General features: G+C 42.1%; 1 protein-coding gene across 1 annotated transcript in view; it reads right to left on the bottom strand.

Moving 5' to 3' along the window:
• The window catches only part of srrm4 (serine/arginine repetitive matrix 4), a 60,190-nt gene that overhangs the window by 11,551 nt on the left and 21,193 nt on the right, over positions 1 to 27,446 (bottom strand). The window contains exons 2-6 of the mRNA XM_084359286.1: positions 9,746 to 9,880; positions 2,905 to 2,988; positions 2,680 to 2,760; positions 2,562 to 2,588; positions 2,246 to 2,296 (exon numbers count right to left, since the gene is read on the bottom strand). Coding sequence (XP_084215412.1) covers positions 2,246 to 2,296; positions 2,562 to 2,588; positions 2,680 to 2,760; positions 2,905 to 2,988; positions 9,746 to 9,880 — 378 coding nt within the window. The remainder of the gene's footprint in view (positions 1 to 2,245; positions 2,297 to 2,561; positions 2,589 to 2,679; positions 2,761 to 2,904; positions 2,989 to 9,745; positions 9,881 to 27,446) is intronic.

Below are 27,446 nucleotides of genomic sequence, written 5' to 3'. Positions count from 1 at the left end.
AAATCAACATTGTTTTCTCTTCCAAATACTGTCGGTGCCGTGGTGTGTTAGGACTGAAGGAGCCAAATAGCGGTTCATCCATTTTATCTCAGGTTAATGTCTGACAAGGTCTGTTGTATGTAATTCCTCATCTTGGTCTTCCTGCGGTTTCTGTAAGCTATCAAATAACGTTGAAAGCTTTAAAACCTGCCTGACTTCTTTGCCCATTGAACTTCTTTTTAGCAGTGGAGCTGCGTTCAAAGACCTCAGCAGTTAACTCTCAAATCAAATCAAACAGGTCTGTGGTTGTGCTTACTGATGTTTCCCCTGTTTGGTGAAGGAATCGATAAATCAGAGTTTAGTAGGTGGGATTAAGAATGAAAATTAATCTTCTCCTTCATATCTAGCTACCTAGATGGATGAAATCTGCACACAGAACTTCTAAATCCACATTCGATTTAAGGATCTTAAACTAGGAAAGTAAGATGTTCCCAAGACGTACTTAACTGGATTTTACCCATCAACCCATTCATCTGTTGGACCCGATCAATCAGGTCTCATCAATCTGCGTATAAATAAAACAACTTTACACTTTCAGATTGCGTGCAGTGCAAACGCCAATCCCATCAACTTCCGGGGAGAGCAGATCCACAGTCATGAAACGGTCACAGCTTGATTAGGTTTAGCAAACAAACCACTTACCAAAGATGTTGTTACCCATGTGACGTAACTTTAATAATTTAATGTTAACTAACTGGACTTCTTTGCTTTAAATGATCATTCTCAAGTAAATACTGATTGCACAGTGTGATAGCTGTAGGAAAATGTGCGTCCCCGTTTGGATTGTAAACCTCGCTTTCACTATGCTTTTTGGCAACATTATGCCACAAAGGAAGCCAACAGGAAGAGGCATTGTTCTCCCTGGTCAATTTCCTCAGGTAACGGTGAGGGAAACTGGAATAACTGTGGAAAGTCAGCACTGCAAAAGAAAAAGATCCTCTCTGATGGACGAGGCAAAGAAGGTTTTGAGGGAGAGAGAGAGAAACCGAGGTACAACAAGAGTGGAGAGCGCTACGGTGTTGTGCCACAGTCTGCTCCCCTGTTGAGATGTGTTCACTCTTACCAGCAGGACTTGAGACGGTTCAAGATTCTCTCTACTAAATCAGTAAGTGACAAAATATTTTTTAGTTTTACTCAGCCTTTACTTGGCGCTAAGATTGAGTTCAAGATCAATTTCTAGGTCAAATTGGGATTCCTACGGTTTTTTTTTTGCTTTAGACAGCAGCCAGGCCATAAGCGGTAGCCATGTTGCTAATGCTATGTGATACCACAGGGAAACGCCGGGCGGGGGGAGAGTTGAAACGTTCTCTATTTCCTCTTTAAGTTAAAAGTCAACATTTAGTTCCACACGGGACTCAACATCTGTCTCCTGGGGGACAGGCCTGTTTGTTTGACCCATTCATTAACCCCAACCTCCACCTTGCTTGGACCTTCTCGCTCTTCAAATTACGTCACCTGACATTTTGAGGGTTGGAGTATCACCTGTATGACAAATTGGATTTATACTGCACAAAATCTGACGTTGGGTTATTTGTACGCAGATTCGGCGATTTGGCCGTGGCAAATGTTTAGCTCTTGTTCTCATCCCTTAAGTTTTATAACTATAACTTCAGGGATGTATAATTAAAATAGTTTGTGTCTTTCCAAGTGTCCATTTCCACCTCTGATGTACATGACCCATTTTTGAAAAATAGGAGGGCGCATAGAAGAAGGTGAGAGTTTAAAGGAAATGCAAAGACATGAGGAGAACAGAAGCAGCGAGAGTTGCACAGAGCAGTGGTTTCTGTTGAAGTAAGCAGCGACTGAACTTGGCTCTGTGCTTACAAACAATGGCTCGCTCGTCCAGAGTCGAATTATAAAAATGTTGAAAGATCACAGCATGAAATTGGTTTCTCTTACCCTCTTTCACCCCTTTTTTTCCCTCTCTTTGTGGCTCAAGCTTTCAATCAGTTTTCCTCTTTACGAGGCTTTTTTCACGCTCCGCTCAGAAAAATAAAAGCTGCACGTTTCTGCATTCACCCGTCCTGCCCTTACATGAGAGCATTTTGGAGGAGCCTCTCTCTCTCTTTCTTCCTCGGCAGTGGATGTTCTGAAAGGGCTGGACGGGCTTATGCCACGGCGGAGGGAGAGGAGGTGGAGGGCGGGTCAAAGAAGTTTTGTAGGCTTTGGTGAGTACATGATTCTGATGCAGCAATCGCAGACTGACCTTTTCTTGTGCTTGCGTTCATCCTTTCGCTTATGTTTCAAACTCGAAGAGCTGGTGGGATGAAAGAGAATAGAATCGTGAGCGAGAAGCATTAAGACTGACAAAGCCGCCACAGACAGCCTGCTTTCTTACTGATACATACTGTAAAGGGCATTGGCTTTTAAATTGGAAATACAGAAATTGTACAGAAAGCAGACGCTGAATGTTACGCCACATTTATGACTCTGCTGCTCTTTTTATTCAAATATTTGAACCATAAGAAATGTCAGAAAAAGACATACACAGCCTTATAAACTTGCAATAACCATATACGCACCTGTGTTTTGACTTTTTGGAGGTATACCTGGCAGAGACAAAATAAAATAAAAGATGAGTGAAAGTTAAATGTCATGCCATTTTGCCGATATTGTCGTAGTAAGAGAGATCTACTGTACCTATGCCGCTTGCTTTTCTTGGAGCTCTTCTTCTTCTTCTTTTTCTTCTTCCGCAGTGGCGACAGGCTGTGGGAAGGAGACCTGAAGCAGGAGAACAAATCAACATGAACTCTAGCTTGCATTCTCCCATGCGCCTCTCAATTTATTTATCTCAGGGAAACTTGACAAAAGGAGGCCCAACAATACATCTCGCTGCAGAGTCATCTCATTTTTTCGGAAACTGACCTTTTCCTTTTCCTCTTCCGCTCGGACTTTCTCTTCTTCTTCTTCCCCTTGGGCCGAGGGGAGAGGTCCTCATCAAAGGAGGGGCTGCAAGCAGAGACAGAGCAGAGGGGACACTCCTGTATTCAGACCACTAATGGGATAGGAAATGTGAAATCACAGCTGGAAGAATCCACATTTTTAGAGAGCGGGATGCAGCTCTGGGAGCCAATTACCTGGACTTTTGTACTGCTGAGTCTCAGTGTTGAGGTTTACTTCTCCCAAATTACCTGTTTTCATCTCACTCGCCTCTAGTTTATTCTAGCAGTGCACGTAGTTTGAGGTTTATTTGTCCAGTTTTTGGACTCCTCTTTGTTTCGAACACCGTACAGCTCTTTGAATTCCATTTCCAACAGATATATTTTACATATTGTTTTAATTACTTTTAATAAATTTCCATTTTTCAAATCACATTTTAACTTGTTTTTTTTTCTATTTTAGAAATATGATTCTTGACTTTTACACTTTGTCCAAATTCCTTGTATATGACACTTAACCTGATGGCGGCAAGACACCACTAAAGGTAGGTGAGAAAATGTGTTTTACTTCCCTACTTTGGCTGAATCGCCCCTTGAATGCAAGATATGAATAAATCATGCTGATAGTTTCAAAGTGCTAACTGGTGTGTGACCAGCTGAAATAAACACATCAGTGAAGCAGTGCAAACAGCACATTACCATTAATAGATGATTCTAGTGTGCGAGAACTTCCACAGGAATAATCTTCACCTACTTCTGATACCACACTGTGAGAAAGTGTTAAACTCGCGCTATATTGGTCTCTTTCCCCCTGAAATCTCAGAATTAGTAGGGTAAAATATTCCACATGACTCATCATTGCCATCACATAACTGCACATAAATGCATCCTGATTGATCCTGACACGCATAAGCAAGATTATCCGTGAGCCAAATGTCCCTATGAGATGATCCCATCACAACAGAATGATTAAATCCCATCCAGACTGGTACAAAAGCACAAAACAGATCGCATGCCAGTGAGCTTCACTGAAGTCGAGACTGATGATAATAATCTATGATACATCCCATCCACTGCACCGTAGTTATGTCAGGGAACGCTTCCTATCCTTTGAGTCTTTGACTCTGAGGTATGTTGGTTCGTCCCCCAACCTTTTTTCTTTCTTTCTGTTTTTCAAACACAGAATCACACGAGGGCTATCGGTTTGCACCTAATGCCATAAACCGTTGAACCTCGCTTCAGCAGTAATGCCTCTGAACAACTGCCTTGATAAATGTGCCGTTTGATTGTTTTTGAGTTCACGGTTTAAATTTGTTTTTCACCTTAAGAGAATCCAGTTGCTCAGTGTAGCTACATCATCTAGGTGAGGTAGCTGCGAGGGACAGATTGTTTTTTATTTTCTCTCTGGGAAGGATCCAAGAAATCTCTTTTCAGAATCCGTGATCTGACACACCTGTCACTTTCTGGCGAGCAAGATATTTAAAGTAAGTTTATAAAATGATCAAAATCAGCGATGGAACGTAACTAAGTACATTCACTGTAATTCATTTCATAAATTGTGCTCAGCGGCTGAGATATTCCTGTCATCCATCCATTCTTCTCTTCAAGTGTGCATTCATCATTATAAAGAAAAGAAACTTGTCAGATTTCATCAGTTGACTAGCTTGATTGCTATCCAGAGGTCCACTCCATTTTCTCTCTGAAAATAACTGATGTGGAAAAGGAGATGAAGGCCTTTGAAGCACTGCGGCCTCATTGTATGACTCTTTCAACTACAGACGGACTGGAATTCAGAAGGAGAGCGAGGGCGAGCATGTAGGCTGAAGGAGACGCTGTCCACTGCATCTCACTCGGGCAGCCTCACCTCCAGTTTGATTATGAGGGTGCAAATAAGCTTTGTTGGGGAAACAGGAAAGGGATCTGGTCCAGGTCAAATCAGAGCTAATGTGAATTTCACGGTGGAGTGATGGAGTGTTTACTACGTTAATGGCAGGGTAGTAAATAAGGCAGAGGCGGGAGTTGGCATGCAGACGTGAAGCACCGCAGGAAACAGGGTACATGCAGACCCACTGAACTGTTTTATGAATTCATAAAGGAAGCTGACGTGCTTGACGTGTCCCTCCACTCTGAAGTCATTTTCAGTCGTCACAATTAGTTAATCATTAGATTACTCAAAAAGCCAGAAAATTGATCTGCAATTATTTTGATGATTGATATATTGTTCGGACACATTCACACGCTCCAGGTTTTCAATGTTGCAATTTGCTGCTTGACGATGAAGCAATCACATGGGCTCTGGAAACATGTGATGGGTATTTGCCACAATTTTCTGATGGTTTATTGACTAAAAGATTGACTGTAAAAATAATCCACAGATTAAGCATACTGCAAGACACTTTTAACTGGTTATGTAACAGTCTCAATGTAATACTGATGCCTCTATATAACATACATAAGCAAATGAGATGGACTGGGTATTTCTAGATATATATCATAGTCATTCTTAGTGCCTTTGATCAGGCCCAAATAAGTCATAAAATTAAAACATTTTTTTTAATGGTTGACTGCTGTGGCTGAATTCAGGAGTCTGACAGCCTGAGGAAAGAAGCTGCTCTGTAGTCTGGTGGCTCAAACAAAGTTAAAGCTTTGTCTGTCCTGTCCGTTTTGCAGTTGGCAATCCCCTCCCTCCTAGCAATCACCAAAAATAGCAGCAAACAGGAGGATCCTGCTCTGCATGTTCAAGAGGAGACAGGACCGCCTCTATATGGAGTTCTCTGTCATGATTGGATAAAGTTGGCAGGAATACCAGAAAATATCTTTTCTCTTTTACTGCATGAGCAGGAGGAGGAGAGATGCGGGTTGCTGACAGTGATTACTGCTGGAATGTAGAGCTATTCAACACTCATTTCAGCTTTAAGTTTGTTTCACTATCGTCATATTACATTTATTAATCTAACATGGACATGTACAGTACAGTTCCTCGTTGCCATGCATCCTGCAAACAGCTGTTTAATAAATAACAATAAAAATATGTATTTCTTTCAATCACTTCCAAAATAAATGCACGCACTGGCCTGATCAATAATACACCTTTTCCAAGATCAGTGTATGATCTTAGTGTAAAAGGTGTGTGAGACACATTTTACACTTTCATGCCTACTCGAGGGTAATCGTTGGCCATTCATGTCAAAATTCAGGGAAATGTGCCTTCACGTTACAGAAGCAGCAGGTCATGCTAACAGGTGAGCGTGATCAGAGCTGATCCAGACAATGACAAACTGCAGCCCTGCTTGATATATGCGACCACAGAGCTCTGGAGACTACGTGCCGGTTTCATTGGATGCAGAAGACTGTCTTGCCATAATAAATGGCCCTGCTTGGTGTAGTCGGCAGTTTGGGAGCATTAGGAACTGAAATGCATTAGGGCTGATTAGACAGACCAAGCCCAAGTACCCTCTCCTGGTAATGAGAACGCTTTGTCACTCATTAACACCTCCACCATTCTGGCCTTGTAGGAAGAGAGCACAAGGCAAGCATTTGCATTTTTTCTTGCCAGCAGAAACGGTTCCTTTTGATGAGGTGGAGCGAATGAAAGGGAGAATGAGAGAGCAGTCAATTGCCAGCTACACTGGGAATGGTGATTGCGCGAAACAATGGTGTATGAAAATGGGATTTGGGGACATCTGATGAGAATATGCTCAATGCTGAATGCAGCCTATTTTCCTGGAGAGCATGCTGCTTTCTTTCTCTGCCGCAATCATGCATGAATGCCATAAGTGTATGCATGTAACTACATCCTAGATGTGTCGTTACATAAAAGATACATCCCTCGCTTGGTGTCAGGCACTGTATCGCATTTGGTGCAGGCGTGGTCAGGTGGATTTTCTCCTTGGGGGGTTCTTGCAGGGTTTTCATGTAATTAAATGCGGGATTCAATGGAACTGGATGGAGATGTTTCATTCATGTGGCTTTTTTTTTCTTTCACTGAACCATCTATTTTCTAAAATATACTCACTGTAGCTAACACACTGTTTCTGCACAGAAGAAAGCGTCAGTGGCTTGTGATTTCATGTTATAATTAACATCGGTTGCTCTTCTAAATTGGACCTCTGCCAGCTAATTAGCAAGATAACAATCCGAGAACAAATGTCTTCCTCAAAAGATACTTTTCTCAGGCAGCTACTTGTGATGCTTTGTAATTGAGACAGAAAACTGGGAAAATAATCCAACCCATTAGCCACTTCTTGCTTAATGGAAACGAACAAACACGAGCACAATATTTTTCACGCATTTCGTCTATTCTTCATCGCTTCTGATCCATTCATTATCCGCTCAGAGCCGGTGGTCCTTGGTGGCTGTGATGCATCTGTGTAGCTGCTGTTCCGTCTCCTCGGTCTCTCCTCCCACCAGCTGACCTTGTGGTCAGAGTTGATAAACAGTTGCCTCGTGGTGATTAGTACTCCTGACAGTCAGATCCTCAGATACGTGCTTACAACCCCACTGACGCAGGCCGCACCGTGTTTTAGAGACGTTTCTCTGTGTGATCAGCGATTATCAGAAAAGATTAGAATTCAGGATGTAAGATCAATTGAGTTTAGTCTACATCTGTCTAAGTTAATTCAGGTACTATTAATCACATAAGGCTTATAACCAGTGCATACCCAAACTTATTGTCCTAAGAAGCCTTGGGGGTCCACTGAAAGTCTTTGTACTGTTCCTGAGTTTAATCAAGAGTTGGCTCAGGAAGAACCTTTCACTTTGCATCTGATCTGTCTTGACTTTTAATTTTAATTTTAATCTAAAAGCCCTTATGTTCTCTAGAAAACAGACGCATCCAAATACCAAAAATGTCAGACATTTAGTGTAAAGAGTGAGAGAGCCTGAGCAGGGTGGAGGTTGGTTGATGGATGGGTCAAGTAAACACAGGGCTTTCACCCAGAAGACAGGTGTTTCCTGTTTTATTTTGTAGGGTTCATCCTCACGTGTCATGTTGTGTTACTTCCTGTCTTGTCTTGCTGTCCCTCCCTTGCGACTGTCCTGATTAGTTTCACCTGTCCCTGATAAGCCTCCTGTGTGTTGTCCTTGTGTTTTCCCAATTTCTGTTCTAAGTGTTTGCTCTCTGTTTTCCACCCTGTGTTTCATCTGCGTTCCCCAACCTTTTTCTTCCAATTGCACTTGGTTAAGTAACTGAATGTTTTGTAATTTCTTGGTTCTTAGTTTTTACTGCCTGCCTGTTTGTTTCATCAGCTTCTTGCTCTTTCTGTTCCACCATTTGCCTGCCTGGAGTCTGTATTTGGATCCTGTATTTGGATCCTTTTTTGCTAACAGTTTGTTGTCTAAATCTAACCAAATTGCCACTGCTATGCATATATAAATATCTTTTTTTTTACCATGACCATAGGAAAAGGTTGAGCTTTAATTCTACAGTTTAACTAATTAACTGTCTTCAATTGAAATTTCAGTTGTTTAATTGTTTCATGGAAGTATTCAGTGTTTTAGCATCTGATTAGCCTTTAAACTCATTTGTACAAATGACAAGGAGTTCCTGGATTGTCCTTTAGCTTCTCTTAAGGAACTGTAGCCACATGCCCACACCAAGGCAGCTCCTTGCGCTTTTTGTTGACGTGCACTGTGCAAAATTAGCACATGAAAACGCACCTTTTTCATTGGTCTAAACCCCACAGTACAGCATTTCTTCTAATGTCTGAAATATTTTATCTTTTATGAAAGATAATATTAAACTTTGAGGAAAATTAGCTCAGACACAACATGTTTGATTGGCTCACTGACTATATTATATATTACCACTGTCATTTTGTAGCTAAATGAAAGAATGTGGTATAAGATTATGGTATGGTCCTCATGTCCTTAGTTAAAAGATAAAACTGGCTGGCTGTCCACCTGACTAAAGACATCTCTTGCGATCCCTCAGTACTCGAGTTTCAAACGTCTTTGTATATCTCGCCGCCATGTGTAGCTACTGAACAGAGAAGCGCTCTTCTGTAAGTTCAACTCACAGGAAAGAGCTCTCAGTTTCAGGGATAAAAAGCACGACAAATCTGTTTCCATCAGATGTCTGTTCTTGCACGCACAAACTGGGAAAAATGATTATCAGAAGCCTGCGTGCCTGCGCGTTCTCTGTGCTCGCTGCTGAATTGGAAAACAAAGAGAAGCTGCCGCTGGGTATAAAGTTCATCCAAAGAGAAGCGATTCATGTTTGTGATCCTCTCTAACGCACCTCAGATGCGGCTCCAGTCGTGTTTTACATATCACTGGCTGCTTCCCCGCTATGTGACTGCGAAGGCTTTGAAGGTGTCAGATTAATTAAGAGGTTTCTTACGAAAAAAAAAAAAATCTGCCTGAATTGATTTTTCCCACCTCGGAATAAGAAGCCTGAAAATTATTCTCGGTGTGTGAAGGAGACTTTTTGGTTCAAGGTACCGGTGAAAAGACGGGATCTGAATGACACCGTGCGGAATTCCTCATGTTTGTATTTCTCCACCGGGCCCGACCTGATAAGACTGTTTACACTCCTCGCACCAGAATATAGAGATTAGCTCTGTTTTCTCCCTGAGAGTCGAGCCCTCGAGGAGTTTTGTTGTGCTGTTAAAAGGCTTTATCACCAGCACTTAAATCTACAAAAGCAACTCCGAAAAAACAAATAAAAACTTAAACCATTCATCATCAGAAACGCTTCGCCGTCAACAACAATCCTACAGCTTTAAAGGATCTTGATTTCTTGAGTTTTTCATCTCTTTCAGAAAACCTTCTCGATGGTTTTCGAGTGCTCCCGCTTGGCATTTGTGAAAGCATAACAACCATCTCACCTCCTGGCCCTGCGATGACTGTGGTGTTTGCGTCCTTTTCCCTTGATGCAGCCATTTCTGTCCACGGCGTTCACCCTGGTGTCCGCCGCTTTCCTCTCATCGGTCTTGAGCGGCAGGCAGGCTGTTGTCTCCAAACTGTGAGGGAAGAGAAAGATGAAGCAGAGGAGAAACAAAAAAAAAGATTGAGTCTTGGCTCTCGTGCCTTCTCTAGAGAACTTTTCAAAAAGTGATTTTTAGAGTTGCCCACACAGTTTGCGCCTCCATCATACAATAGGGAGGAGGATTTAGCATGCTTGGTTAGCCTTATTCCCTCTGGTCTACTGGATATGTGTTTTATTCCCCTTCATTTCTCCCTGCCAGCCATTCTACGGGAAAATTGGAGGTCAGCCATTTACCATTCAAATCGAGGTGTCAATTGAAATGTAGTTATTTACATGCTTCAGTTGCCCTGACATTTTGGGAAATAGTGTTTTCTATCTTGTGCTGTGCAGATGCAGCCACGGGAGATACATGGTCATGAGAATAGTTTGAGTTCTCCTTGAATTTTTTTTTCATATTTTCTGATAAACCAGAGCTTAAAGATTTTTCAGTTGTAAAAGCAAAGGCGGGAAGTCACACGCTCAGCCTCGTGTTTGAACATATTTTATGCAGATTTAAAATTGGAGCAATTTATTTTTGGCTTCCAAATAATGCCGCTATAAGTCAGGTGTTTACGAAATTCATCCACTTCCACCTGAGCCCCCCAAAAATCTTCATCCGCAGTCAAACGCTGCAGAACGAATGACTAAATAAACCCAACGATTAGATGTGAGCACACAGTTCTAGCCCTGCTTATTATCCTCTGTTTTAGTCATGGGAGATTTGAGCGTAATTACACATTCTCCTCTTCTTTCGAGTGGCTCCCGTCTGATTGTAATGAGAAGATAATCAGAGCCAGAGATTAGGCCGTCAACGCTGCCGCCACCTCCTCCTCCTCCTCCTCTTCCCTCTGCGACGAGCAGGCAGGTGCCGTCGCTTTCTATCTTCCTCACCTTCCTTTTCCTCTGCTCCTCGGCATAAGAGGGAGTGCCCCCGGCAGGGAACTAATAATGTAAAACGGCAGACCGGGTGCTTCGACATGACCGAGTGTTTGAAAGGTGGCAGGGGAGATAAAGACAGCCACCGGAAGGATGATTAGTCTGATCAAGGAGGCTGATGGGAGAGGAACCTTCTAATATCTTGCAGGTTCGGCTAATGTTCTCTGAGTGTTGTTGGACATGCACATACAGTAAATGTCTGTTTAGATTGTTTTAAGAATCGCTGTATGTAATTTGGAGCGTTTGAGGGGACAAACTGAGAAATGATTCACAGTTATTCCTACAGTGGCTGATAGAGATCATGAATCATACTTTGTCATTGTTCATTTTCATTTAGTGAAATGTGAGTGACCAACCAGTCGGAGTGGGAGATAAGGATAAAATCCTCTATCACAGTATCTAAAATTGGACTTATTACATTATTGATATACTGATATAGTGTGATGAAATACGTTTTCAAGAAAATCTGAGAAATTGATATATTGAATAACCTCCTTCTTCCAGCAGACCATAGATCCTGAGCTAGCTAACACTCCTCCGGTACTACCAGCATCCTGTCTGGACCGCTTGCAGCATAACTGAGCTAACAAGCTTCGGTTATATGCTGCCCCCTATTGGTTTGGAGTATGAATACAGGTGGCCAATTCTTACTCATTGCACCTTTAAATAACACACGTAGGCCCACTACTTACTATGTAAATATGATGCTTTCAAGCTATTTTGTTATTATGCCTTTATTTTTTTATTTGCAGAATGTGAATGCTTATATTTTCACACTGTCTTTAAGTCAATCTATAAACATTTGTTTGATGTCGTCTCATACAACCGCCCTGAGATAAATCCTATACCTGATCATACAGTTAAATCAACACCTCTCTAAAACAGTTTCAACAATATTTGACCATTATAACCTCTATGAAGGGAGGGTTTATTGCAGGGCAGTTGTATTAGTCTGCATTAGTTTTAGCTCAGTGTCCCTAATAACATACAAATATCTATAAACACAGGTGATATAATAGAGCCTTGTGGTAATTCAGACTAGTAATCATTTACTAGTCTGTATATCATCCATTCAAAGGTGACAGAGGCTACGTACCACATGGACATTTCTACAGAACGTGTCCAATCAAATTCGCATTACATGTTTGTGACCTGACAGTCATATCAGGAGGAGGAGGGGAAAGTGAAGGAGTTACAAAATAAATAAACACAAAGTTGCAACGTAAAAAAAGTGTCAGGTGATCCATGGTTTGCAGAACCATATATTGTATATTGTGTTGCAGAGAGAAAGATATGGAAACATTTGAGATGCCTCACGACTCCCCAGCATACTTTTTTTCCCCTTCTTTTGCCCTCTTGATAAACTGTACAACGTGTTCCAAGATCGAAATTATAAGAGCACAGGTATCTCATCCCTGCACAAATGGTGGTGTGATAAAAGAAGGATGTTGGAGCTCTCAAGTGGAACGGTGAAGACAGTTCGTGGTACCTTTTTTCTGATCACCTGTTCACATCATGAAAGTCGCGGTTGATTGGTCGGCATCCAGTGTGTCTGCCATGTCTCTCGGCCAAGTCACGACAAGAATTTGTAACGTGACCACATCAAAAGGGAAATTATTTTTTTAGACTGTTCCTATGCTACAGCAATTTAACCTCCCCTACCTCCTCTTGTACTAGCATTTAATTTACGTGAAATTCTATGTTTCTTTCAATATGTGCTCATTGTTAATTGAATGTATATCTATAAAAACAAATGTGTAAACCGCCTGGAACTGTGCAAATACCACATTCCCTCAGTGGACTTGATTCACTCAATGTGTGGCCAAATAAACATCCAACTCTTGTATGTCCACTCCAGTTTTTATTGATCTGATGCATCAAAAAATCCAACTTAGCACAAGAATTTAGCAAAATCAAAGTCAATTCACAATGTAAAGCAGACGTAGAGGTCTCTGGCTGCCGAACACATTCAATGTGACAAAAGATATTATATAATATAAATATATATAAAAAATATTGATGTGGTAATACATCCTGCGAAGATTTGAACAATATGAAACATTTGCCCTGCTGAACGCTCTGCTCTGAGTAGGCTAGGGTGGAAAGTGGCCCAAAGCTCCTTTTACTGGCCCCCTCTCTGCTCTGCTTGTTATTTGCTGTCACTCTAAGAGCAGCGGGTTGATGAGTTTTAAATGAAATCGATTTCGGCATCACAGATGCACATTCCTCTGACCCGGCCCTGCGATTTATGGCTCAAACTTTCCAAGCTGTAAGTGTCAGGATTTATGGCAGGCCGTTTCTATCCCTCAAACACCACCCCCTCGCTTCTTCTCTCACACGCATACACGTACATACAACTCTAGTCTCTCAAGCTTGAACAATCCTTTTGTTGTCAGAATTCATAACCAGGCGGCGGTTGAAGGTATTTAAAGGAACAATCCAGAAGCGGCAAACTGGCAAAAAGCTTTAAATGAATGCAAATACCCAGCGGATTAAGTGAGAGCACTTCATGACGAAGAATTACGTGGACACTAATCCTCCAAAATCCTGACTGGATTTGTTTACCATAAAACAGGTAAAATGGAGTCATAGGCTGGGATCAGCTCCACTGCAATCCCTCGTGAAATGTGACATGATGGGAATCGTAACCATTGTACTATACTGCGCGCAGCAACACTGCGGATACAAGCGACGTCCCACTTCTTGACTTTCTGACCTCTTTCTCTCGTCATTTGTGTCATACTGTACATGTATGCTTCAGAACAACTCCCTGAGCGATGAGTAACTCTGTCGTCGGACGCTGAGAGGACCGACCACGCTGTGACTAGCTCTCGTCTCCGACTGTGTCACAGAGGGAGCGTCTCACTCCTCTCAACGTGGAGCGCTACTGCTCTGTCATCCAACTCTGCTGTTCACTGTCACGTGGATGGGTAACAAATACTGACAGATGGTGCACAGAAACGCACTGCAAACAGGAAAAGAGCACTTTGCAAAAGAGGGTGAGGATGTGATTTTCACCTCTCTCTGCGTGTTGAGTGTGTTCCAGTATTGTCTCCTAAAAATATGTTATTTATTTGCCAAACACATTTTGGTGACTGCCGCATGATTCATTTAGCTGACAAAGTGTTGTATCCAAACCAGGAAGTGTGACACTCATAATGAAACACTGGTTTAAATGATAATAATGATGTATGTAACGTTGTGATCCTACCCTCTCACTGAAGTTACATAGTGCAGAAAAAAGTGATAAGGGGGTGGAGTGGTTGAGACAGAGACACCATTCAATCTATTACAAGACACTGTACCATCAGCGTGACATGAAGATGTTATTTTAAGGGAGTGTTTTTCAATCCTGGTCCTGGTGGCCTCCTGCCCTGCGCGTGTCACAGCAGATGTTTCCCTGCCTCAACACACCGGATTCAAATCAGTGAGTTGTTATCAGGCTTCAGCAGAGCTCGATGACAAGCTGATCATTTGAATCAGGTGCGCTGGGGCAGGGGAACATGATCCCCTGGATATCTGTCGAGGTATCCTTGAGCAAGACACCGTCCATCAGCGTGTGAACTGCTGAGCATAGTATTGTGGGACGCTTTAGTCAGGAAGCACTGTATCGCTCCCGATGAGCAGGTGGGAGCGTTCAAATGCAGGTCCATTTACCATTTCCATTCGTGTGATTATAATGTTTATGTGACAGCGCTCGTTTAAACGTGTTAGCAGCAATGAAGTGGTGTCACATCATCAACAGGCCTGTTTGGTCCAAAAAAAACGGAGAAACAGAAGAAAAAGAAAAGCAGGACTTGTCTGACCTTTTCACTTTTTTACCATCTAACCATCTGCTGGTTTGTTGAACCTCCAGCTCTGTGCTGAGATATTCATAAAACATCATTGACTGCCAGAGCCACCGGAGGATCATCATAGTTTGTGTACAGTTTCATTGTCCACACCTCATTTACGATGTAAAATTGAGATAAACTGCTACAATATCTGCCAGGAGCTGCTCCGTAATCTGCCAGCTGCTTTACACAACACCGGCTCACTGTCGGAGGGCTCAGACTCACATCAGCTGACATCGTACAGGTGTGCACGAAGCATGCAGGCAGCCATTAAGCCAACCAGCAAAACAACGCCACACAGCTCCGGTGTTTGCATTAAAAATGTGTCAAAATCACACCAGCCGATTAACACAGATTGCATTCTCAGCTGCTTCAATTACATTCTGCAAGACATATTTTCATCTGCACTCATCTGCTGTTCCAAATGAAGTGTTTACTCAAAGTGTGTCAGGGAAAACCGCCTGACAGTTTGCTTCAGCGGGCCGCCTGGGACATTTGAGTGTGTGCTGGATGAGTGCAGGGGATCTGTGGGGACACAACAAAACACACAGCACTCGAATGCAACCTTTTCTGTATAACCCTTGTGTCTACAGATACCCCTCTGTGACAGAATAAGATCTTACAAGATAGAGTTAAGAGACACTCGAGGGGAATTTGCGCATTTTCTCATCTGTGATCTCATCTAATCCTGAAGGCACAAACAGACAAAAGCACTCCCTCTCTGTTGTGTTTTGCGATCTCAGCGTAAATCAGTAGAGCGTCACAACCTTTTCATTTTGGGGTCCATTTAGCTCAATTCATTTGGTTGGATTTTACTCTTAATTCAAATTCTCGTTCTCTCACGCATCTTCTTAGCTATTGAATGGACCAGGGATTTATCTTGTGACCTCTCGAAAGCTCGAAATACGCTTATTTGCTATCTTGCTCAGAGTTAGATGAGGAGACTGATACCTCGAGTCTCTATGGTAGATATGAAGTTACTGCCAGCAGCCTGTTGCATTAAAGATGCTGGTTACCTTTGGACAGAGACAGACTGGCTACTCCCATCGAGTCAAAGCTTCTTTTGACTTCTACATGGGCATTGTGGTGTTTTTCTCCCCACCTAACTCAATTTTTACAAAATGTAAACACATGCCTTTAAAGTGCATCTATTCCATGTATCAAGAACTCTGCCTCTTTGTTTATTATTTGTTGGCCTGTAAGAAAAGACACACAGTGCAGCTTTAAGCCTCCTTCCCTGTCAAACTCTCCCTGTCAGACAATGTTAAACTATTCCATTGATAGCTGAGCCTTAAAGTAGTATATTGATAGTGCTTGTGGCCCGACATCACAGAATATGACCTGAATTTGGACCTATTGTAATTTGCAGTTCAACCAAAGGGGGATTTTCTTGTCACAGAGTTTCCGCTGAGAGATTTTTAGAAATTTTAGAGGGAAAAGGAAGCAGTATTTCAGGAAAAGAAAAAAAAATCTGAATGTATTTGTATATCAGATGTATTTTTTTGTTTTTATTATCCTTTAAATCATCTTTTGACCCCTCAGATTTCTAGAAGGATAGGGTCCTTCTTTGGTGTCCTGACCCCCAGACTGGGAAGAATTGGAAGAGGTGATGTGCTAATTCTAAATTATATATATATATATATATATATATATATATGTACATGACTTCATTTTAAAAATACTCATACCAATATCAGTATTTTAAAATGAGGTTCCAGCCAACAAAAATCCATTTTGTGTGCCATGCCCTCCTCGCAGGTGCTCTGCCCCGCTGAGTGCTGAGAAGCCTCACGCCTAATAGAGCAAGTGAATAACAAACTGAGGCAAACGAGTCAGTGGATATACACGGAAGAATCAATACAGCTAACCCGAAAGCAAAAACAGGAAAACAACCCCGAGGCGGTCGATGGATGATACGTCACTTTGAGAAGTCCTAACAAGAAGAGCGTGTGGAATCAAAAGCCAAAGAAAACACTATTCAATACGTCCTTTCAAAATTTGTAAAGCAACTCAATGAAGAGGTCATGTTGAAGATACAGATGAAATCTTGTCTACTTTTTTTTGCTAGTAATTTAATAAGCTGGAGTGAAGTTTCTTTCAAGAGTATATTGGAGAGAAGATTTCCTCAGAGTGTCATTAGTCTGTACAGTGGAGCCGCCCCCAGTCTAACAACCAAAACATCCTGATTATTCAAAGTAGAGGCCTGCCGAATTGTCCAAATTAGCACTTAAGGAGCTGTGTTCCAAGATACAAGCTTGTAAACACGTCAAGGCTTTCAGAGTCGATAATGGAGGCAGAGGAAGGACTTGCATGACCTTCATCCTCTGAGGAGAAATATGTGTAAGCGACGGTAAAGTGAGCACGACTGGGATGCTTTTTATTTTTTCTCCCCAATTTCCACAGATGATTTAAGAGTTCCCCAGACACTCGTGAGGTTCAGAGAGGCTAATAAACTTTTCATTATCCCTGTCAGAGCCACCAGGAACAATTGATTATCGTTATTATAGGAGTGATGATAGTTGGGATAATTACCAGGGAAAGAGATGATCTACAACCACAATTAAAACCCAAACAGGGTGGTCCCCAGGCACTTTGCTTTAATTTACACTGAGAGTGTTTATCCAAGTTTCAGAGTCGAGTCGAGAAGAACTCTATCACCACCGCAAGGACGCAAGTGGGCAATTAAACCCACGCGGAGTGAATCAAACGCATCCCTCACAAGGCGAACTCTTAAGGCACTCCAGACCTGTTCAAACTTTTCAACTAAAAGGGGATACCTTTGGGAGAAGTCTTATTGAGAGGCAATCATTCAGCTGAAGACCCACACAAACATGTGCATGCAATCAAGCCGTCCTGATCAGTTAACCACTTCATTAAGGCTGCCTCTGAAACTTGAAAGAAATGTCATGAGGTTTCTGTACTGAAAGCCTGAGATTCATGAAATGTCATTCAGAAATTTAGGAGATGCTTAAATTTAAATGAGCCTCTGAATGTTTAGTAAAATAAACCTAAGAAATCGGACTGCTGCACACTTTCATAGCCACTCTTGTGAAAAAGTTCTGGCTGGCTTTCATTACAACAAGTCTGTTCATGTGTTTCTTTTCTTATGGGCAAGAAAATCACCTCCTGTACTCCCTCGCCAGTGGAGGTGTTTTTTCTCCCAAACGTACGCAGATGAATAATCGATTTTAGGTGTCTTTCCTTCCTGCCAGAATAAACTGCAAGCTTGGATGCAAATCCTTTCGGGCGGCTGAGATCAGCCCCAAATTGGCCCTCCTCTTCTTCCTTACAATGCATGATGGGAAGGCAGAATGATAGAAGCGAACATGAAAGATTTAATGGCTGTTCAGCCCCAGTTAGGAGGTATCAGTGGCTCTGGGCAATTTCCCGTCTCCTTTGCCAGTTTGCTCCAAATCTAACATCCAAGTTCAGCATTAAGCTTTGACAGTACATTAGGCCGCAATAATGTAACGACGGGAGATGGTTTTCTGCTTTCTATTTCAATTTCAAGGTTTGTGATTTATCTGTAAATGAATTCTCTCAACAATTTGTACTCTAGAGTTTCACCCTGTATCAGCAAACAATTGTGGAAAGTAGTTTAATACATTTACTTAACTACTTTATACTTCCTCCCAGCTTCATTTCAAAGGAAAATAAAGGAATAAATAAAAAAAATATCAGTTTTGACTCCATAACATTTATTTTACAGCTGAGATCTTGATTAAAACCCAAAGTTTGTCTTCTTCTTCTTCTTCTTCTTCTCCTTCTTCTTCTTTCTTACCCAATTAACAGTAGCTCCACCTTGAGCAGTTTCAACAGTATGCTGCTTAATCATGGATGCATCAATCTATATACCAATATGTCTGTTGGGTATTTTTTCTTTTCAGTACTTTCGTATTTTTACATCAGCAGTATTTGGTACTTTCACTTAAAGGATTTGAACAGTTCAAACTGACCTTAATGTTTTTTGTTGAAAACAAGTAGATTACCTGATTGTACACCCTCTGTATAGGTGATCATGTGGGTTTGTGATTAAATTTGGAGAACAACTGGCACTGATTATTTCAATCAGAATGACTTCATTGTCGAAGCTGAACATCCTTGCCTCGCTATCAGCCAATCAGCAGCAGCGCGCCCTTTCCCCCTTCCAGCGGGTGAGTATGCTGCGAGCCAGAGTGACTTTGAAGACAAGTGAGGTTGGTTTATTCAATTATTGTGTCCTGATGATAAAATGGGAGCAACATAATGGCTTGATTAATTTCCTTATCACGGTGAGCACAAAGAGTAATTACAACCAAATCCACCGCTTGGTGAACCACACATCAATCAAATTAAAGCAGTCTCCACTCGGTAGCAATCACTTTCACACAGAACAAATGAGTCGATTGGCTCAGACCTCCGCCTCTGGCCAGGGAAGTGTTTACCTAAGGACTGTAACTCCCAGCAAAGGTTACTCAGGGTGATTAAAAAGCTCTCAACATGTCAGAAATTGTGTATGCCGGATTATAATGCCAGTGCGTTGGTTAATTTGCCTTAAGCGATCATTAAAACTCTCCATAATCTTTGCAACCGACAGGAAAATTGCGTAAATGTGAAGCTGCGGTCAAATGTCAATACATAATCACGCATGAGCAACTCTCTCCAATCACATCGGTGACCACTAACCACTCAAACCAGTATTCAAAATGCAGGAGCTATTATATCACACTGTGTGTGCTTCCTGCCTCAGTGCTCTTCGCTGTTGTCAGGTAGATTTGGTTACTGAGGCTGAGCGATCCTCTCGGGCTGGTTAGGTTGGGGCGTGATCGATGCAGGAAGAAAACTGTGACCTTCTGACCTCAGCACTCAATCCTAACATGGCTGCAGGACCTGTGCAACACTTATTGATTTAAAATAAATGTTCTTGGCCAAGAAAGTGCATTTTAAAGTCAGATTAGCCCCAGTGTGTGCTTCTTATGCATTACCATTACAATCAAGTCACGGAGCTAAACAAATGTCTCGATCACCGGTGTAAAGACGTTCACAACTGGCTCAAGTGTGAACATTTTTTCGACATTACAATGTCCTGGAAGCTTCTGGTCAGCAGCCCATTGCCTTTATTATTCCATATTTATGACATTTTATATGAAACATCAAATGTGTTGAAAGAAATGTCTTCATGTAAACCACATTTGCCCTCCCAGTGCAGTATGACTTGAGATTTACCTTCACATAAATCAGTTTTGTGCCTATTTCAACCTACAAATGAACAAATTGTCAAAGTGATGACACAACTTTGCGTTTTGGCGACGCGCTGATGTTGTAGCTGCATTTTAGCTGGCTGAAAAGATGGCAGAAAGCGGTCTTAGACTGACCAAATATCACCCAGTTTGTCCCAGTGGTGCTCACTTTGTGGTTTCCCTGAAGAGTAGGCACATGGAGGGTCATTTAACACTATTTACGCCTGTTTTGAGGTATTTGCCCAGACCTAAAACACTCCTCTAATAATCACTGGATGAAAACATTTCAGTCTGCTGCACGGTAAAAAAGATTTTTAAGCTGTTCTCCAATTACGACTCCTTCTCCTAACCCAAACAATGCTGGTAGCCTGAAAAAAAAATAACAGCAATAATAACTTGATTTATCTGGCATTCTTCAAAAGCAAGTGCCAAAGTGCTCCACAAAAGACAAGGGTACTAAATCGCAGATAATGAAAGAGCAATTTAAAAGATGAAATCAAAAGAAGAAGCAGTAGAAGCACAGAATAAAACAAATATTAAAATGTTATTCATTATTAAACGTAACTCCTTAAAGTCCTTCTTAGATACCCATTAGACAAGAAATGGACATTTAAAAGACAAAACAAAAAACTAAAAGTTTCATTAAGTAGTCTGGTGGGATGATTTCAAAGTTTCCTTTCCAAAGTTTCTGAAAAGGAATATTATTTTCTTTCTGGGAAAAAATTATACTGCACCAACACTGATAAAACTTCCTCACTGCCAGCTCTAGCACTATTGTATTTTTCTTCTTACTTTAAACAGCCTGAAGGGCTTTCTCCAGCTTTAATCAGCTATTATATTAATGAATCCAAATTTCAAGGGAGAAAAACAAAGCAGAAAATGCAGGCTTGACAAGGTAATAACTTACACATGTTGGAAAAAAGTAAATGTTAGCCCAAAAATATCCAAGCGTCAGTTAAATCAGACCGCTGGTTTAGTATTAAAGTCAGAACATCCCATTAAAATATATATTAAAATATCTCAAGATGTTCCTCTCCAGAGTTATGTAAATGAGGACTGTAACATCAACTGAACCCCTTTGGAAAATAAATTCTAAGCCTAAGCCAGTGAATCATAGCCTAAAGGCTTCATTTGACTTGAGTAAACCTGCTGGATTTCATAGGCAGCTCTTTCTATTTGCCTCCTCTCTGTAGAGCTCAGATCACGGTGCTCGCGCTCGGATCCACAAGAGCTGTTAGCGCCATGGCTCATTACAGAAGCCGCTACAGGCTGAAGGAAGGGATGTTGAGGAATGTCAACATTTGAATAACGTCTTCATCCGACATGTTGCCGCTGCACGGAGTGCGCGGTCTGAGCAGAAAATGTCTTATTGAATGGTGACATGTCAGATATGGTCCTGTGTGTGCGTCAGTGCTGTCTGCCTGGTGATATTTTGCCAGAGTGAGCTCGTGTCAGAGTCAGGGCAGCAGCAGCAGCACTTCCCCGTGAGGCCCGAGGCTCTGAAACAAAAATGGCTCCGTTCCTTGCGTCGGCTGCTTTACATTTAATTCCCCTAACAAGCCGCTTTGGCCTGAGACGCAAACCGTTAGGCGAGGTTTGTTCCAGCATGGAGCGCGCCGCCAAACTCAATGGAGTAATCAGCTCCAATAGCAGAGAAAAGGGATTTTCACATGGGTATATCTGCACCCCTTGGCAAACAGCAACACACATAACAGAGCTCGCCTGACTCTTGATTAGTGCCGAAAACCTCATATAAATGCCAACACTGCGGTGCTACCATCACCATCATCATCATCATCGACGTTATGCCCTTCGCGGTCAAAACCAACGATGCAATTTCAGACGCATTTAGAAGAAGAAGGCGTCACACGGTCCTCTTTGCCCCAGGTTGTTAACATCTAAACTGGTCGTGTTTCTCCTCTTCCACGCATCATGAACCTTATATGTGCATCAATTATTCGCCTCCAAATCGAGTTAGAAGTGATTAGAGGGTTCTTTGTGCGAAGGCTGAGGGAGGGAAGCGGGCATAGTTGGGTTTAATTAGCTGCTTGTGAGGCACACTTCCTCACAGCACTTCTTCCTGGGTGAAGGAGATTACTGAAGAGCCTTCTGCAGATGCTAATGTATGTGGAGTGCAGCGAGCAGTAATCATCGCGCTACTCCCCGCCTTCACTTACACAACTATGACACCAGAGATGAACAAGGAGGAAGCTGCTGAGGCTAAAGGCTTGTGGATGACTGGCAGAGGGTGTTCCTGCAAGAGTTTGACCAAAGAGGACAGAGTCGAGCCTATCAAAAAAAAAAAAAAAAGTGGGAGACGGGCCTGCAAGTGCTGTGAAAGCGGTCGTACATTTCCCAAATGACGTCTAATTTTCTCACTCAAGCAGCAGCTGACAGATGGGTTCAGGATTGGACATTTCAGTTGCTCCATTGTAAAGGGAGTTTTGAGGCCCGTGTAAAAAAAAAAAGTACTTTTTCTGAGAAACTAAACAAACATTCTCAACTTTTTCAGTACACATCTCTCAATTTATCAAGAGGAACCGACTGAGAATGAAACGGCCATCTGGTTTAAATTTAATCAGCCAATTAAGGAGGTAATATTTACCAGCAACTGCAAGGAAAACTGTAAATAACTTTTTTCCATGACACTGAAACTCATTTAGTAGCTGCACTGACAGGCCAGCAGCCATATCTCTGTGCATTAAGGACCTCCTGTGCTGCCTTTTCCCACTCCTGCCTCCAATTATCCACCATCACGTTTCCTTGTAGCTGCTTTAATGGAATAATTCCTCGCGGTAACTTCAGGGTTTTCTCCACTCACCTGTCTGGATGCGTCGATGGGCGAGCAGATTGGGACCCTACACTTTGCTATTTCAATCCCCTCCCGCTGCCTTAATGAGCTGCTCCAGCTCCACACTAATTTGTGTCAGTAAACATATCAGGTTAGCAGCCGGCCATGACAGGCAGAATGAAACTCAATGGGCCAATCGACACCTCGGTGTGGGGAAGAGAGTGAAGGAACTCCCGACAAGATCTGGATATACGCCGGTAATTAGAGAACGTGTTCGGAATGGAACCAACATGTTTCATTACCTTCAACTTTCAATGTCTCTCTCTCTGTTTTCCTTCCACCTCATCCTCAGCTGTGACGGCCTTTCCTATGCAAAACAGCCATGTGAATTATTCACGAGGGCCCACTTATGACCATGTTTCACTGTATCTGTTCCCTCGTTAGATAATCAATGTCAGTAGAAAAGAAAGTGGACTAGAATTTAGAATAAAGAGTTTGTTTTTTTCGTCCTCCTCTCTTTTCCTGCCTGTTAATTGATGTGCCCTCATAGGGGCAGCCTGCAGTCTGGCAGGCAGTGGTGAGGCTTAAAATCATGTCACAAGTAACATCTGGATTCCCGGACAACAGTGAGTGTTTTCAGTCTTCTCTTCCATGTCAGCCTGCACTATCCAGTATAAATTACAAATAGGCAAGCTTGTTATAAATCATACCGCTGCCAGTAAATGGCTAACGGTGAGGTTGATGATTGGATTCATGAAATTCAATTTATTCTAAATTATACCTAAAATTGAGCTGCCTACGAGAGGAAAATGGATACAAAGACCAACAAACAAAGTTGCAAAGGAGTGCAGCAAAAACCAAAAACTAACTTTAAAGCACCATCATTTAGATTCTCACTTAAAGGGCCCATATTATGCTCGTTTCCATGGTCATACTCTTATATTGTGATTCTACCAGGAAATGCTCTTTAATGTTCGAAAACACGTACTTCTTCTTGCACTGTCCATTACTGCAGCACCTCTATTCACCCTCTGTCTGAATGATCTGTTTCAGCTCCTGTCTCTTTAAGGCCCCCCCCCTTTCTGAACAGCCCAGGCTGCTCTGATTGGTTAGCTCTCACAGGCCTGAGCAGGCACAACCCGCCATGTTTCTGCATCAAACCATATTGACATAGCAGCCTTTTCCTCTGACATCAGGGTGGGAAGCTTAAATGTCATACTGCTGTGTTCAGGGTTGAAAATCCAGGGAGACTTTGGGCCATATTTGAAGGTAAAACAATATATTTCATTAGCTTCCACTAGACAACAGCTAACGTTAGCATTCAACCACTTCCTAGCTAACATTCCCGTTTGAAAGCTTTTCACAGTGTCAATTACTTTAAAAATGTAAACACATTTATTCAAGCCTGGAAGTGAAACACAGTGATTGAAATCAAACGTCAATATTAGCAAGGAAGTGGTTGAATGCTAACATTAGCTAATAGGCAATCAAATATGTTGTTTTACCTTTAAATGTGACCCAATGTCCCTCCAGATTTTCACTATCCATTGTCGGTTCAGCTGAAGATAAATCAGGAAGTGTACAATATGTCTGATTCAAAGTTCTCAAAGTTTGTTTAAACGCACAGTTTCTGAACACAGGTTGCGTTTGTTTGTCCAGGGATTGTGCGCTCTGTTGCTGTCACAGTGTTTATAGCACCTAAACCTGCTTTATAATCAAAGAACACATGGAAATCTCACTCTCGAGAATATGGGAAGTTTATGCTGCATGAACAGCGTCATAACTTGCTTCCGCACCAACTTAAAGTACCTGACACCTGTCTGTTTTTTCCCACCTGTGCTCATTACACATTTCACCCTACTGCTCCGTCTCATCTCGCTGGCTTATGCGCAGAGACAAGAGCAGGTAAACTCTCCCCGTGATCCCTCCTTATGTTCACATCACTGCTCCTTCTATGCCACCTACCAGGTGTGGCGCACGGGGCAGATGGAGGCGCTGCATCCAACAGCTCCAGCAGAACAATTTTGGTGCTATAAATGTACCTTGTGGATGTCGTCATACGCGATCTCCTGCCAACTGACTCCCCGCTCTGCTCATATGCTTGTATCAAACCTCCCCGGGCTTGTTTCGACTTAGTTCCTGTGCTGCTTTAACCTTCTGTCTCTGTCTATTTGGGTCTCTTCCAGGATGCTGAGTCTCGGTTTTTGAGAGTAGAACTCCACAGTACTGACCGCCCTGCTGTCTGTGGTTATATCAAAGTCGGGACCTCCTCCCACGTCTGCTTCTACACCCTGTGGGCTGCTAGACGGGCCACCGGTGTGAGATTCTCAGTGTAATCTCTCCTTCGCTCCTTTTTTTGTCTCCTCTGTTCACTTGGCTGCATTCTTTGTCCCTCACATTGTCTCTATATCTGCACTTCTATCTCCCTCCAGTATCTTCAGAGAAACTATTTTAAATATGGTTTGTCTGTACCCTCACAGCACCCTTTGCGTCATCTCCGTTGCGTCCAAACACCCCTACGTGTCCACACCAATCACACACAATGCCATCTGATGGGAGTGATCCTAGCATCCACTGCCGACAGGACTGCCGACTCTACGTGACCGCGCATGTGTGTGTGTATGTATGTAGGAGTGCGTGCAGGCATCGGTTACAAGCATGACATTTCACTGTTGGCTCTTCTGCAGACTTACATTAGCTATGCAACCTGACATTCACATCTAAAATAATCATCTTAAAAATGGAGCAGAATGAGACGACTGGAGAGAGAGCAATCAGGACACCCGCTGACTCCCCCTTCCACCGCCCACCTCTCCCCCCTCGGTGCTAATCAGTGTGGGTGCTGCTGGCTGTCTGGTAGACTTGATCTGATTTTTGAGACAGAAACGCTGTTAGTCTGCATTCGATGAGAGGAGCAGCCTAGACAACGTGCTGTAATCCGAGGTGGCATGGTGGTCCTCCATTTGGAGCCCCGTTCATTTTACCTTTACTTAATGTCTTGTCATCACAGTTTGAGTGTATCTAGTTCACCAACGTGACTACGCAGCCCAGTTGCCAGGATATGTTAGCAGTTCACATTTCTGCCAACCACAGATACGTCCAAGGTTGATTTTTGTACCAAACGTGGCATATCATGTTCCCAGTAAATGCTTATTAGCTGACTTTCACGTGAGTTGATAGAGGGAACAGAGGGGGCGTTATTATCAATCAATCTTTATTTGTATGGCACCAATTCACAAAAAAAGTTAGCTCATGACACCAGTTTGTGTCATTGCTTTAGTTTCTGTCCTCATGTGTCATGGTTTGCTTTTCATTTCCGTCCCTTTGTCTGTTTTCTCACCCTTTTCACTCCTCACCTGTGCTCTATTAGTTAATCACCCCCTTGTGTATGCTTGTCATGCGTCACCTGTTCCTGTTCTGTTCTGTCCTTCTGTTCCTGCGTCTCACTGTCTCATCTTCCTGTTGAGTGTTTATTTCTGGTTCGTACTTTTCCTTTTGGTTTGTACTTCATTTCTGCCTTTTGTTGCCACATTTTAGGATTTTGGATTTATTGCACTTAGACTTTGGCTTTAACCCGCCTGCTTGTGTGTCCTCTTTTGGTTCCCCTTTATTTAACTGTGACAGGTGGAGCAAGTATAGACCATACTCACATCAGTGGGTATTTATAAGGACACCTGGGGCACCTTTCTCCCAGTTTTTTTCAATTCCTGAATCAGCTATCTGTCATGCAAAATCTCCATCTGTAATTTTGGTGACCAAACCAGGTATTCTTAAGCCAAAGCATGTTGTTTTCCTTCCCCTAAACCTAAGCAGAGCGTAACCACAGCGTTGTGACAAGAGAGAAATAGAAATTTCAACGTAAACAAACGTAAAGCTGCAACGTAAAGACACGTTCAGTTTTAGCTTATCTGTGGTTTTGCAGAAATGTTCATTAGCTGACATTTGTTTTGGCGATTTTGTTGGACGTCTTAGCAGACTACTTTTTTAAATTTACTCATTTTATTTTCAAAAAACATTTGGTGGATTCCTCTCGGTACCACTAGAGGGAGCTTGTGTACCACCAGTGGTACCACAGGTTGAGAATAGTGGCTCTAGAAAGTAAAAGTTAAATTTTGCTATTCCCTGAGATTTTTACTTTGGATCAGTTAACTTCCTTTCTGCAAGACAACCTATGATAACGTTAACCTGGACCTTGCCAGAGATCAGGCAAACCCACATTTTATAAGATATAATTATTTTTATTTAATAATCTTTGATTCTCCTGACAATCAGTTAAGCAATTTTTCAAGAGTGAATTTGCTGGTTTTAGCTTCTCACTTGTGAAAGTTTAAAGTAAATCATTATTTGCAGCTCTATTACATTCACTATTGTTAACCCACAGGTTCAGGTTTAAAGCTGCACCAGCAGAGGTAAGGACCAGATGGAGGTTTTACTGCCTACCTGGCCTAATTGGGAGATTTGTGTTGCAGCCCCACATCATGATGAGACTGGCTTTGCATAACAAGCATGTTTAGTGCAGGTTTTCCATGATGAATTGTACATTTGAAAGCCCTCGACTGCACAGTATGTACTACCTTGGCTCTCTTACTGCCTCAACAAAATTCAAAATGCAATTGAAAGATTTTTTAGTTTAAACTCTCTGTCTTGTCCGTCTTGCACTACATAGAAAAGATCATGTGGTATAAGCCGAGGAGCATTATTATCAAGTCAAATGTGCTTCTTCTCTGTAAATCAGATACATTTTAACACCTGATTTGTTTTTGTGATGTAACGATGCATCTG

The sequence above is a fragment of the Pagrus pagrus genome, assembly GCF_965226575.1.
Source record: "Pagrus pagrus genome assembly, chromosome: 8".
Classification (NCBI taxonomy): Eukaryota; Metazoa; Chordata; class Actinopteri; order Spariformes; family Sparidae; genus Pagrus; species Pagrus pagrus.
This window is presented reverse-complemented; position numbering and strand designations above follow the sequence as displayed.